The 12,058-nt window shown below is 38.1% G+C and overlaps 1 protein-coding gene across 3 annotated transcripts in view; it reads right to left on the reverse strand.

Annotated features, from left to right (window-relative positions):
• Positions 1 to 5,539: 5,539 nt before the first annotated feature.
• Positions 5,540 to 12,058, reverse strand: part of SLC44A5 (solute carrier family 44 member 5) — a 67,697-nt gene continuing 61,178 nt past the window's right edge. For all 3 annotated transcript variants that reach the window (XM_058843382.1, XM_058843383.1, XM_058843379.1), the window contains 3 exons: positions 11,150 to 11,238; positions 10,435 to 10,519; positions 5,540 to 8,464 (listed from right to left, as the gene is read on the reverse strand). In XM_058843382.1, the coding sequence (XP_058699365.1) occupies positions 8,352 to 8,464; positions 10,435 to 10,519; positions 11,150 to 11,238 (287 nt within the window). In that variant the 3' untranslated portion in view covers positions 5,540 to 8,351. The remainder of the gene's footprint in view (positions 8,465 to 10,434; positions 10,520 to 11,149; positions 11,239 to 12,058) is intronic.

Here is a 12,058-nt window from a genome sequence, read left to right on the forward strand (position 1 = left end):
AGTATCATTTAAATACTATGTAAGCTGTAATATGCTGATTGCAGGAATCACTAGCAGCCACTTTTTTTTTTACTACTTTCAGAAACAATCAGCAGAAATACTAGCATTCCTATAATATGGATACAGATATTTAGCCAAAATAAGATTTTAAGACCAAAGAAGTATGTATATATGTTGTTCATAGTTAAATGCATAAAAATGTTACCTTTCAACATGCACTTTGATCTTCAGTGTCTCTGCAGGAATTTGTACAGGGGACTGGGTAGTGGGCTGGGATGTGCAGACATGCTCCACTGATATATTGAAATATGCCAGTGCAGGCTTATCACATCATCAGTTCAGGAACAGTTGTCACTGCAATACAAGAGCCACTAACATAAAACTCACAAAGAGTTTAACAACAAATTTTTTAAGCTCTGGTGACCCAGAACCACTACAGCTGACTGTTATACTATGATTTGTTAGTCTGTTTTTGACTATTGTTAGTGTTCTCAAAAAAACAACCCACTTGTGAGTTTAAACATACCAATGTCATGACTGTTAAAATTGTCAGTATTTCTGTAAGAAAGTGGAACTTTGTAAACTAAAACAAACATAAAGTAAAATAAAAACTACAAAACCATTTTGACATTATCATTTGGAGCAAAATAAGTATAGACCCTTCTCCTTCGGAGGACTTTGATTCTTTTCCAAACAGTATCTTTCAGATTCTAAAATTAAAACTCATAGCTCACAGAGCCCAGCCAAACCAACAGAAATGAGAACCTGGGACTTAATGATATGAAAGTTGATTCAACACAACAGGAACTTAAGTTGGTCAGATGTGTTGAAAATGATGGCAACCAGAAACTACATTATGAAGCTCCATACAAAACAATCCTTTCCTTCTCCAAGCCATCTGCAGATGTGTGGATTTGCAAAAAAAGTGCCAGGTTTTCGCAGAAAATGCACCAAAAGCAACATTCATCTGCAAAGATGATACACATCAGATGCTGTCTGAGACAAAACCAGGAGTATTTTCTTCCCATATTTATGACCAAGGTCGGTTTGATGTAGCAGGTCAGTAACATCACCATTTCCTTCTTTAGCAGAAAGTTCAGTCAGGGCACACCACTGCAGCACAATGACGACTTGTGGTGCCAGAGCAGAGGGAGGCAGCCTCTTTTCCTCTCTCCCTGAGCAGCTGGCACCAGTGCTGGAGAGGGCACCTCCATGAAGAGGGTGCTCACAACATAGGTGCTTCCCAAAACAAACCTACTGACTGAAAGCAAGTAGCTATGCTGCATTCCATCAAGTGGTGACATGGGTCACTGGTCCACATTCCAGGGCTGCCTGGGAGACTTAACAGTATGACATTCCTCTTGGCTAAGCAAAAAGAACAAACTGTGCCAAAGCAGGACCCCTAGAAGAAGGAGAGATCCCCAGAAGACTGGAGAGCTGACTGCTGGTACATGAGAAAAATCCCCAGGTATGCTTGGAATTAATCTAGATGTGGATTAGTTTCTATGGCACACAGCCGACATCAGATTTAAAGGTAATATGAATAGCAAGAAAACCATGTGAGGTAAGAAACCCATCAGTCTGGAAACAAATTTTATAAAAGGCAAGAAAGCAATTTTGTTAGTAAACCTGACATTTTCTGAAGAAGGACAACATAACTAATAGCGGCAGTCAGTTCCAACAGGCTGCCTGTATTAACAGGAGATACTGATGTTAGCTTAAAAAATAAAAACTTCCAGATTTTAATCTGAATAATATGTGAGACACATAGTAAAGGTCCTCTATCCTCCAGAACCCCCTTAAAATAAATTTTATATTACAATTGTACCTTTCAGTTTCTGGGTACACTACGTTAGACTCTGCAAGGCTATACATGATCACTTTTATTCCATGTTCTTTAACCTACACAATGCTTTACTGCTATTATTACTTTCTGGCATGGTCAAAATTGAGTTTTACAGCAATGCTTTACAGAACAAAAAGCATGCAGGTTTTGTTTGCCAAATTTGCATCTGATTAAATGTTAAAAAGAAAAAAACCCAGAACAAATAAAAGGGAAACATAAGTAAATATGCTTTCACGGAGATTTACCATAGCACAGTAGTGTCTTTTATCTCTTCCAAGCAACTGTAATGTACCCCTTCCCATGTGGCATGGCCTATGTCAGTCTAGCTGCTAACCTGGGCTCAGGGAACACCAGTATTCCTCTGAAGATCACTTCTGCTTGTTCACCTTTCACTGTCTAGTTTGGACTGAACCTCCTAGACTGTCATTCTCTTCTCCATAAGCATTTTCTTTCACAGAATCACAGAACATTCTGAGTTGGAAGGGATCTTCAAGGAGCATCGAGTTCAACTCTCAGGTGAAGAGCCCAGACAGGGATCAAATCGACAAAGTTGTCACAAGTTCCCTTTTCCAGCTGCCTACCACCCCTTGTAGCACAGACCTGGGCTGAACAAGTACGGCTACTTTCGGCCAGTGACTGGACAGCACAGACCAACCAGTCTACCCACCAACACTGATAGCATTTAACTCTATAAAAAATAGCATCCTGTGGTATAAGCCTCATACACACTCATTTTCACTTAAATGATATATACTGCAATTATGTGTACACAGATTCTGTGTCTGCACCATTCGCTATTCAGCCACTGAATCCCAAACACACAGCCATACCAGCTTGCTTTGCTAATTTAAGATCTCATTGCAGGGAATGCTGAATGTCAAAAGCAACTTCAGACAAGACTTCCCACATATGGACTTACAAGGCATACCCTTAACCTTGAGTCCAAATTCTTTCTTTGTCCCAACTCCAAATAATTGCTTCACTGCTAACTCTGCTGAAATCCATTCTCATCCCTGAAAAGCTTTTGCACAGGGTTTGGTGGTGGCGTTTTCCTTTCCTGTCCTCCAGAAAAACGTATGCAACAGGCCAGATGGGGAGTCATCTGCCACAGGTCATCTGCCTGTGATGCTCCGCCAACTCATGGTGTACAATAAAGGTTTCTTTGCTTATCACAAAGACAGGGGAAGATAAGACTGTGAGCCTCCTAAACTACGAAGAAGATTTCTGCTGAGTTCTATGGTATCATTTCAGCCATACAGCTTACTTTATATAACATCTCAATTCAGGTTCAGACAAGAAACAGTATGGTTTATTATTACATGGTTCAAAAGATTTAAATTGAAATGAAAAAATGTAAAAAAAATCCTCCATCCTTTATAAATAAACCCCAGAATTCCCCTCCAACCTGGAGCAGCAGCAGTGGCCCCTCCAGGCATCTCCTCTGCTCCACTCGTACGCGGCAGCGGTCGCCACGCGCGCCCTCAGCACCAAACTGCGCCTCGCGCCTCGCGCCTCGCTCCCACAGCCCCGCGTACAGCCCGGCGCGGCGCAGACGCACTCCGGCTTATATTGAAATCTTTATTAGAACAATCCCCAGGAACTGGAAAACGGTGAAGTAACAACAAAATTAAGCACTTCTGTTATCAAAGATATTTAACAATAGGATTCTATTTCTGCATAGCAGAAGCAACAGGGTTTAGAGCTCAAATCATCGTGCTCATGTTAAATCGGTTTTGGCAAAACAATACAATCTTAAGAATCATATTAATGAAACAGTAACCTACCTTTCATTTCTTAAACCTCAAAGAGCCATTTTTATGGTTTTAAAACTCTGTTTGAGACAAATGCATGTGGACATTTTGTAGCATAGAGTAAGAGACAATTTTAATATTAGTAGCACTAGTGTTACTTGAACATGAAGAAACACTCATTTTCTAACTGTTTACAGTGCAGTACAAATTACATATTACCCCAAAAATCATTGCCTGTATCAAAAGTTTAAAAATTTAGAACAATTTATAAAATGGTTTCAGAATAGGAAATTATCAGTCTTGAAATGAGAAGGAACTTTATGCTTATGAACACACAAATAGATGTATTACAGTAATACAGATGTAATTTTTAGCTTTATTCCTTCTGTTGTAAGTAGCAAGAGCCCAGTTCTACCCACAGTTACACAAGTACAACATGCATGATCATTGTAAACAGAAAGCAGAATAGGCCCTACTCAGAAGTCCACTGTATCACAAATTAAAGCTATTTTAAAAATCTACTGTATAAAAATGGAACAGTCTTGCATTGTTTTCATTTATTTGCAACACTATTGTCATGTTTTCTCCTGGACCACAAAATCAACTTTCATAATCTGACAACAGCAACAGGGAAATGATGGGTGCTGCATCACACAGTGCAAACACGTCTGACATCCTCACTACAGTTCATTTTTTGTTAGTCAGTTTGAAATAAAGTGTTGGTTTTCCTCTCAAACCTTCTCTGTTTTGTAGTCTACACGGTATAAATGAATTTCAAAATGTAAGCTAGGTAAAGTAACAGCCAGTAAGGCACTTGGTCTGCAAGGATACAGCTGTGCAGGCTGAGCAACTGGCCAAAGGGAGACATTCTGGGTTACTCAAAAACTGTCAGTTTATTCTCCATAATCACTTCTCTGACAGCCCATTTGTGGAAAAACACCTACTGACTATTCCAGAATCAGCCTGACATTGCATCCACCAAAATATTTTTCCCATTCTAGAGCAGAACATGCAATTGTAAAATATTTCATTAAATACTATAATTTTGAATATTCAGTATCCTTGGATCACCCAAGAATCATCTGTTGAATACTGTTTGGGAAAAAAAACCCTCAGCAGAAGAAATGATCCTGTCTTCTTGTTTCTGTTTTGTTTCCATGGGTTTTTTTTGTGGTTTTTTGTTGGTGGTGTTTTTTTGGGTTTTTTTTGTTGGTTTGGGTTTTTTTTTTTTATTTTTCTGGGTTTTCTGGGTTTTTTTTTTACAAAATTTGAAGGCTTGACATTAAAACTTTGGTATAAAACATGTAAATGGAAGCCATTCAGTAATATGTCTAGGGAGATACAATGAATCCAAATCAAACTAAACAAATGTGATTTCATGGATGTGAAAGCAGGTGTTTTCTACTGTCTTGATTTCTACATTCTGCTTGTGATCTTGAGAATGTTCTTTATTTCTACTTATGTAAAAGGGTCTTTCTTCAGATCCACCTGCTTTTCCACAGCTCCTCCCAGGGAGAAGGTGCCTGGTATAACCCTGACTCGTGCTGGGGAGCTTGTGGGTTCTGGGGCCCCCACGCCGTGTGTCCATCAGCACCACGTGCACAGAACCAGCACAGCTGGTGGCACTGTGGCCACTGTGTCACCAGCTCCAGGGGGCTCAGCAAAGCACATGGCATATTTTACCGTGTTCCACTCTCTAACGTAAAAATGGAATTTTGAATTTTATACTAAACCAAGCAATAAAGTAAAAGTCCAAATCCATAAGTGTCAATATTAGTACTCCTCTGTGGTGCACATCTGCAGACTCTGGCCCACAGGATTAATTAGGAACCATTATAATAAGATAGTCTTGAAACAAGTTAGGTGAATCTTTCCCAAGTAAATATTTGCATTAATTTTGACTTAGTAATTATTAAGAATTTATTTTTAAAAAGCCAATTTCAATATTAAATAATTACTACTTACTTACTGAATTATTTATTACAAAATCTACATGGTATTGCTTTGTATTTTCACAGTTCTCGTAATTATATCATAAGAAAATGGCTTTCAAATTTTCTCCTCAGAAATGATGATCAGTACATTCTAAATACTTTCACAAAATAGTGAGAGGAGCAAATTTATATATATATATATATATATATTATCATATATAAATAATAATACAATTTAAAACTTTCACTTTTAGAAATTCCTTTAGTAAATGCATAGGTTTGTTACAAAAATTTTCTAATCAAATAACTGTATACTATTTCTATAATGTTTTATTCCTAGTAAACATTGTGGTTACATTCATATGATAAAAAAGCAAGCTATAATCAGAAATATGCTTTTTCAGTTGAGCTCCCAGTAAGACACTCAAGTCCAGTAGAAATATAGATTATGTAATGCAGTTTCTTTAGCTGAAAATTAATCAGTAGTATTGAAAACAAAACAAAAAAATGGTTTACAACATGGATTGTAGTGAGACCAACAGCTTCTTTAATCACAGAATGGTTACACATACCCCCAAAAGTTACTGACTAAATTCTCAGAAAATATTAGAATCATGGGGGGTTGTGTAATCCATGCCATGCACATAATGAGAAAGGAATGATGATGATGATGATGATGATGATGATGATGATGATGATGATGATGATGATGATGATGATGAAGATGAAGAAAAACTTCATCCCTCAGGAGTCCTTTTTTTCCAAAAGGTGGGACTCTCAGTCCTTTCTGAAAGTCAAGTTTACTCTAGAGTATCTCAGGAGGGGTTACCAAAATCTAAAGGTACCTATAATCAGTAGCAACATTTGAAACCATATGCCTCTATTTTTACATTATTTGAGTCCAAAACTGAACCCCCCATTTTTGCTTCAAGGAAAAGGGCTCCAGCACCTATTGGACCACAGAGAAAGCTTACAAGAACACTCCCACCTGCACCTCAGGACACTGAATTTCAAGATCTTACCACGCCTATGACTGCAAGCATATGGATGGTGGTCACTTGTGTATCAACATGACCCCAGACCCATGGCATGAAGGAGAGTGTTACTGCCTTTGCAGTGATCACAGTTACCACAAACAGAGCTGTAAATTAGAGAGCAAAATCCCATTGGGCTGTGGATGGTCAGTAAATTTTCCCCAGAAACTTGCCTTCAAATCATCTGAAAAAGAATTTGCATTTCTTTTTGTGACACCAATGGACTTCTAGGGTTAGGAACGTATTTCCAGGTGCTGAACTCCTGTCACAGAACTGGCAAATGTATGGCACATGCCACTCCTGAAAAGTGGACAGTACTGGAATAATTTCTTCAGTACACTGGAATCCATGAAAACTAGGGGCAGGCCTCAGTATGGCTGGGACCTTGGCTCCCCCAGGAGACTAATAAATTAAAATACTTTTAGCTCAGTCTTGGCAGTAACAGACCTGAGAAACTCTCCAGTGTTAAGACCTTTTCCAACAGCGGAGCTGTTACTTAATGGCAGTGACAGTTCCACTACTGGGAGGGTCATAAAACACACTGAATGTTAACGTGCTTTCTACCAACAGGTGTAATAATGACTTTTAGTACTAGTAACTGGGCCAATTTAACAATCAAAAAGCAAACTAAATCTTTCAGAACATCTCAGTAGTCCCAGTAGTTGAATAATTCATCCTGTACCATGAGAAGACTTGAGTTCAATGTCCTAGTACCTTACTGTGTGAGCCCCTGGGAGCACAGGGACATGCAGGAAGCGCAGACCTGACCTTCTGCACCTGCACAGTCATTCCAATGGCTTGGTAGGAGCCCTTCTAAGCTAGGCAGAGGCAATGGAACTCCCTGTGCACACACACAGGGTAAAGACTTTCTTTCAATGAAAAATAAGAGTGCATTTAGTTTCCTTTCAGTGAAGTTCAACTTCCTTATAACAGAACGCAATCAGAGACTTGTCAATGATAGGGGAATATTAACACATGTGCATCTCTCTCAGACATCAGCTAAAAATTATACATTCACCATCTTGTACCAGATGAAACCTTATTTGTGTGAACCACAAATCACTTCAGCTGCAGTGGGACCTTCTCTCAGTTATATCATCTTTTAAGCACAACTCCCAGAAAACTTCACGTTAAGCAGTATCAACTAAAGTCTTTTCTGACTATCTTCTTTGGGACCTGCAGGGTACCATCATGTCTTAAAAGATGCAGTTGTGGATGTGATTAAAATATCACTACATTTTTCAGTGTAGGGAATCATTAATGCACGTATAATCACAGTTTAAATAGCTGTGAACCAGCTTGTACAAAAAAATACAATCATAGCACCATATTTACAAATTTAGTACCATCTCGTTAGCTAGAGTCTCAAACTATCTTTTTTTTATGGCTAATTAGGTTATACTTAGTGCTTTCAGAAAATTGCCTGATATTCTTTTACAAATATACACTTATAAGAAGAAACATTATCAAAACTGCTGTCATCTAATGCAGCAACTTGTATTACAAAAGTTATTAAAACATCATTATACACTTATAAAAGTTTCAAATTTACATTTTCCTTTTCATAGGCACTCTATAAACTAAAATGTGGCCTTGTTTTCACAGCTGTTAGCTTAAGCATTTAAACTAGTTAAATGTTACCAATGTTGCTCTTTTTTTTTTTTTTTGCAAAAGGAGAAAAGAATCACCCATTAACCAGAAGCATCATTTACAGTTTTTACTTTTGCCTACTTTATACATGTCTTGCTTAAAAGTGACACTTTTTGATGTTGAGGTTTAGTGTTCATTATCCCACTGCCTTCTTAGGGCTTAGCTTCTTCTTTCCTAGAATTCGGTGGAGGCTAGCTGACATGAAGTAGGGTTTTGCTGTAGATCCATCATTCCTTTCCAGGTCTTCACCTGAATTTACACAGCAAAACCAGTCAGAAAAGGAAACAACCACACACACAGAGACACAAGCAGAATTGAAAAAAGGAGCGAGCAAAACACCCAACATTAAAAGAAAATCTAGGTAATTTAGCTTTATTATTAAGCTGGCGAAGGACATTATAAAATTTCTATTTTCTTAGACCAAAAGAGGTTTTACATGAAGCAGAAACACAAACATCTTGCCATTTTTTTAATGATAGCAATACATCCATTTTATTGTCCAGATCTTTGGTTTGGCAGTATAGGTGGAAATTTTCAGGAATTCTCATTCCTCCACCAAACCCTGGCATTTTGGAAACCTCTTGCTAGAAAATATGTCATGAAGACAGCCATGGAGTTAAGCACTTTCTAAAACTGGCCCATTTTTCACTGCCTAAGATGAAGTTCACTTGAAAACCTGCTGCTGTGAAGTAATAATATTCTATCTAATCTATTGTTCATTACTTAATGGGAGGCAGAACAGAATAGGAATTTAAAACAACAAGGCAGACATTACTTTTTTTCCTATGGAAGGTGATGACTAAATCACTAGTCAGGGTTCAGCTCAGCTGGGGCCATGCAGCAGTGACAGACCAATGAACAGTTACATGCCAATGGGCAATCGTGAGGAAGAGTCACTGAAGCAGTCATTGAAACTGCAACCCTGCAGAGGCAGACAGCTGGAACTCCAGAACTAAAATGAGAGTCTGAGCTGTAAGGAGTGGCCAAAGAAGCTAGAGGAGGCAAATCTTAATGTATCTCCATGGCAATATATACCATGTGTCTCTGGAATAAACTAGAAGGAAAATATTTTTGGTTTTGAGTGGACCAACAAACTTGCTATAGTCCATTCTAAATAACAAAATAAATAGATACGTAACAGTAATAATTCAGAAAATTATTTGTGGCTTAGCTTATTTCTTTGAGTGTTATTAGTGTTATGTCTGCTTGTGTTCATGTTTGCTTACATTCTTATGGTGTGAACCATAAGCATAACACAAGATAAATAGGATGTAGTTCTGAACTAGATAGCAATTTTGAGTTTTCTAACAGATCTTGTTACTGTGATTCTTTGGCAACCCAGTTTTTCAGAATCCCTGCTAACCTTAGTTTCTAGGGAAGCAAGGTAAAAGTGAGTGCTTAAAGAATCAGTATTACCATGTTTATCTCACTTCAGAAACCTATAGTGCATATTTATGAAAGCCTATGACTATTTCCCTTAGTATTATCAAATAAATTCCAAATTGCAAGAAAAATCACTACCATGTAACTAACTTCTACTTGGACCTACCAGAATAGCTTTCATTATAGAAAAATACAGCACATGGAAGGTACTACATGATAAGGATGCCTGCTTCTTATAATCACATCCTAATTTAAGAACAACAGATTTCTTTTGTGATTTTAGTATTCTCTGACTGTACAGTAGCCTGAACAGTAGTCCCTTTGACAGGGCCCATGATTTTTTGCCATTTGGAGTCCAAGGGATAGTTTCAAGTGGTATTTTATAGAATCTTTGAGGTAATTCAGCATAATACTTCGTTCAGGGTTATGAAACTGAAAAGCAAGTACCATCTATATTCCAAATAATATATTTGCTGTTGTCAAGACACTTAAGCAAATCAATACTGTACAGGGCTCTTCACAAAGCACCAAGTAGCAAACTTAATGAAATTTAAGGACAGTTGAAAATTAAGAACATTAAGAAATTAACAACAGCTGAAAAGCAAAAGCCAGATATTTCCATAAACCATAAAGCTACCTTACACTTCTTAAAGTAATTAAATTTGAATACTAAAGCATGGAAGACTACATCACAGAGCCAGTATGAAAAGAAGAAGCTGCTAATTTTTCACAGAGTTTGCTAGTATGTCACCAGATTCTGAAAGAATGGATAAGCTGGTTTTCAACTCCTCTTTCCATGACTTGCAGGCATTACTGAAACAAAATGTAGTACTTACAAAAGCAGAGGAAAAGTGTGTCGACACACATTGCATAGACGCTGAAGAACCCGTGTGCAACTAGGTAGGAGCCAATGATGACTGTCTACAAAAAACAAACCACAATAAACCACAAAATTTCTTTTGGCACCACTGTGGTAGTATAAACCTAAGTCAGAAGCCTAGTCTGCTAATTAAATTTAGAAGAATTTAATGTCACCTCTGTATTTCTACCAAAGGTTACTACTGCTGTGGACAGGGATCACAGGTTCAAGACACTGCATTCTAACATAGTAGTAGCTTCTAGTTTCCCAGCTTGAAATAGTTCCAAACTGGAACTATTTCAACTTCTGAGGAGAATATATGCCAAGAATATTTTGAAATCCTTCAAGAACCACTCAGCCTAGAGATGTTCTGAAGCTTAAGTGGGGGGGCTTGCAAAAGGAGAAAGAGATGCATTGCAAGTCCCTTCCATTAGAAGCCATACTGTCATCAGTGTCTTGCGGTCTGGGAAGTCTGAGATGTGAAACCTAATTTTTCTGAAGGCTCAGAGTCACTGCAGTGCCACTTCTGCCTGAAGGATCCCGAGGACTGGAACACAGCAGCTCAGTCCTCACTTGAGTGGATACTGTGATGGGATACGCTGGGATGCTGACCAAAGAAGCTGTTCCCATGCTCTGAGCAGTCTGAGTTCCTCAATGCCCCAAGCATTCAGGAGATTAAATGATTGCCTTACCAACAATGGTACCCAGTAGTAATTTAGCATTGGCACTTCCTGTGCAAAGACTGGTATTCTCTGTGTGAAGAAAAAGAATGCAAGAACACCTGCAAGAAGCACAGGCAATTAGTGATTCCCATGCTAGCTCTGATTTCCCATGATCTAAAGAATGTGTAAGACAGACAACAGATCCAAGGCTGGTTTCAATAAAAGTCTGTAAACAATACATTCTTCAATACTAATTATCAAACAGAAGAGACATGTAAATTAATAAATTACCATAAAGATATTAATGGGCCCAGAAAGACTACTGAATTTAACAGCAAAATAAATAAATAATGTAATTCTACAGTGATGACAAAATACTGACAACTTGTATTTCTGAAAGTGCTTCATTTAAAAAATAGAAAAACACCTTTCTGTCACAGCAAACCATGAATAATCTCCCTGATATTTACTGATAACAAAGAAAACCCTATAAGGATGCTAGAAATATTCTATTTATTTTACTATAGCTTATAGCTGCAATGGGCTTGAACACAGCAGAGCTTCAGGTCCATTCCTGCAGACCTGTACCTTCACAGCTTGTAGGCAGTTGTCTGTTAACAGGTGAATCTCATTTGCAATTTTGTTCAGTTCTTACAAAAGGAGAACTGACTGTGGCTGACTTATTGGATGTGAATTTTGTTTGATTCAACTATGATGCCATGGCTGCAGAAGTCCTTGCACAAGCCACACATGCAAAAGCTGTAAAAGCAATTATAGAGAAGATGCTGCCAAGGCAAACCAGGTGCTGGGCAAGTGGGAGAAAGGGGGAAAAAAAGAAAAAAGGTTTTAGTTCAATCTAGCAAACCCTAGAAACACAGAAAGAGATTTCCAAATACTCAGACCAATGAGAACCTCCAGCTGCTAACTAAGCATATATGA

This window comes from Poecile atricapillus, chromosome 7, assembly GCF_030490865.1.
Source record: "Poecile atricapillus isolate bPoeAtr1 chromosome 7, bPoeAtr1.hap1, whole genome shotgun sequence".
In the NCBI taxonomy this organism is placed as follows: domain Eukaryota; kingdom Metazoa; phylum Chordata; class Aves; order Passeriformes; family Paridae; genus Poecile; species Poecile atricapillus.